Source organism: Poromitra crassiceps (genome assembly GCF_964638095.1).
Source record: "Poromitra crassiceps genome assembly, chromosome: 13".
Taxonomy (NCBI): Eukaryota; Metazoa; Chordata; class Actinopteri; order Beryciformes; family Melamphaidae; genus Poromitra; species Poromitra crassiceps.
In genome coordinates, this window is record NC_139644.1 from 9,559,762 (window position 1) to 9,562,261 (window position 2,500).

Below are 2,500 nucleotides of genomic sequence, written 5' to 3' on the forward strand. Positions count from 1 at the left end.
ATGTCAGAAAGAGGTGCGAAATGTTGATCAGTGTTTCCCGAAAGCCCAAGATGACATCCTCAAATGCCTTGTTTTGTCCACCACCCAATTCAGTTGACTGTCATGGAGGAATAAAGAAACGAGGAAAATATTCATCTTTAAGAAGCTGGAATCAGAGAGAAAGAAAAAAACTGAAACAGATGAATTAATTATCAAAATAGTTGGTGATTAAGTTGACAGCTAATTGATTAATTGATTAATTAATCATTTTAGTTTACATTACGTACACTTACTGAATGAACATCTCCCTTTGCATAATCCACGTCTCACTTGTCTCGAGGTTTGAATTATTGATTTTAAGTACCTGTCTCCTCACCGGCATGTACTGTATCTGCATTGTTATGATTGTAGTGGATTTAACAGATGAAACCTACACAGGCTCAGAGCTTTCTCCTGGAACCTCTCATCTCATGGGGAACATCAATGTTTTTCAATATTTTCTACAGTCAGCGTCCAAACCATTGACTGTGTAGAGAGCCAAAGTGAACGTCACTTCCTGCCTTTCTCCGTGTCCCAGCATCTGAAAAAATATGAATGGTGGTCAACGGAGATAGACGCTAGTTTTTTGATCCCGTTTGAATTGTGCCACGGGGTACACATGTTAACTTTTGTCAATTTAAAAGATAACTATGCATGTCAAGAAAGTCGCAGTTTAAGGTTTAGTTTTGTCAATCGACTACATCTCTCGTGACGCACAATATCTGTCACACCATCAACAACATGGACTGGCGGGAGAGACGTCACTTATGCGACTGGTTGTGCGTAGTCTTTCTGATTTATCACTTATAGTGCCACAGTTTTACCACAAACTGTGACTTTCTTGACTTGCACAGTTATCTTTTACATTGACAAACATGATATGTGCACCCCGTGGCACAATTCAAACGGGATCAAAAAAGTAACGTCTATCTCCGTTCACCACCATTCATATTTCTTCAGACGCTGGTACAGAGAGAAAGGCAGGAAGTGGCGTTCACTTTGACTCGCTATATAAAAACATGCAACTTCCCCCACGGGAATCATTAAGATTCATCTTATCGTTGGGAAATGTTGCCTAGTGGAGGCATGCAGACTGACACATGGAACAGAGGAATTGTGGGTAACGCTGAGTCATAAATAACACATAAAATGCCAAGCTACATTGCTGCCACAGCCTGTGTGTGCTGGCTGGCACTGTGCTGTGGATAAAACAGCTGCAGATAGCTTCTGTAACTAATGTTAAACACACTATTTCTCATGATGCATTCTGAAAAACATCATTTCAACCTTGACAAATAAAAACAATAGCATCAACTCACTAAACGCTAAGCTATGTCAAAGTGTATCTTATGTTGTTTGCCACCAAAATTTCTAATAGAGCAATTATGGATGACTAACAAATATATTCTTATTCTTATTTAGATATCAAACTATCACCTTAAAGGGGGACATTGGACCTTTAGCTTCTCTGAAGTGATTTTTTGTTTATTTGGATATGGCTTCCAAATGATGTTCTGGGTTTTTTTGCTTCATCTTTGCTCGCTAAGGGCCTGTGTCCACCTAGCGTTTTTTTCCGACGTTAAACGCTGGGAATGCGCTGGGGAATGCTGATCCCAGCGCACAATATACAAGGAAGCAGTCTGCAAGTAACGTTAGTTCAGCTTGATAGCTGACAGCTAGCAAGCTAACAACACAGGTAGGCTACGCTATTAAAAGCAGTAAGCACAACACTCACCAGAAATATTAAGTGTCTAGCCGATCTGCTCCCACAATTGAGCCGTTCTGTCTCTGTTGCGATAGTTTTTCCATATGATTAGTTACCAGAAAAGGAGCAGCCGACACCAGCGTCTTTCTGAAAAGTTAAAATATTTTCAGCTGGAAGCGCTGGGAGTCGGCGCACAAAAACGCCGAAAAAAGACGCTGGGCGCTCTGCACTTTCTCTACACGTCCGTGTGCGCTCGCATACGCTCTCCCCGCATTGGAAACAATTGAAAATAGATGCCGGAGCTGATGAAAAGACGCTAGGTGGACACAGGCCCTAATACAACAACAAAAACTGCAAAATCAAGTGTGATTTGTTTAGGCTCAGGTATGACGAGTCAATATATCTAGGCCTAAATAGATAGTAGAAGACATTTAATATACCAGTGGGCCTATATACAGTATATATATATATATATATATATACATCACACTGATAGATAGATAACTTTAATCATCTTATCCATCTAAGCCAGAGAGAGCTTTAGAGTAGTACAGGCTGCCTGGTATGTTCATGGGGGCGGACTGCTCTCTTGGATGGACCTACATCTAGCAGCAGTCGGACCACCTCTGTCTTGCCGTAGAGCGAGGCCTCGTGGAGGGCGGTGCCGGCCTTGGTGGTCTTGTTGATGTCGATGCCCGCCTTTAGCAGCAACCTGAGAGAGAGAGGGAGAGAGAGAGAGAGAGAGAGAGAGAGGGAGAGAGAAACAGGGAGAGAGAG

At 42.0% G+C, this 2,500-nt stretch overlaps 1 protein-coding gene across 1 annotated transcript in view; it reads right to left on the reverse strand.

The window, feature by feature from the left end:
- caskin2 (CASK interacting protein 2) overlaps window positions 1–2,500 on the reverse strand; it is a 122,188-nt gene that overhangs the window by 23,921 nt on the left and 95,767 nt on the right. Inside the window, exon 8 of the mRNA XM_083648707.1 lies at window positions 2,327–2,435. Coding sequence (XP_083504833.1) covers window positions 2,327–2,435 — 109 coding nt within the window. The remainder of the gene's footprint in view (window positions 1–2,326; window positions 2,436–2,500) is intronic.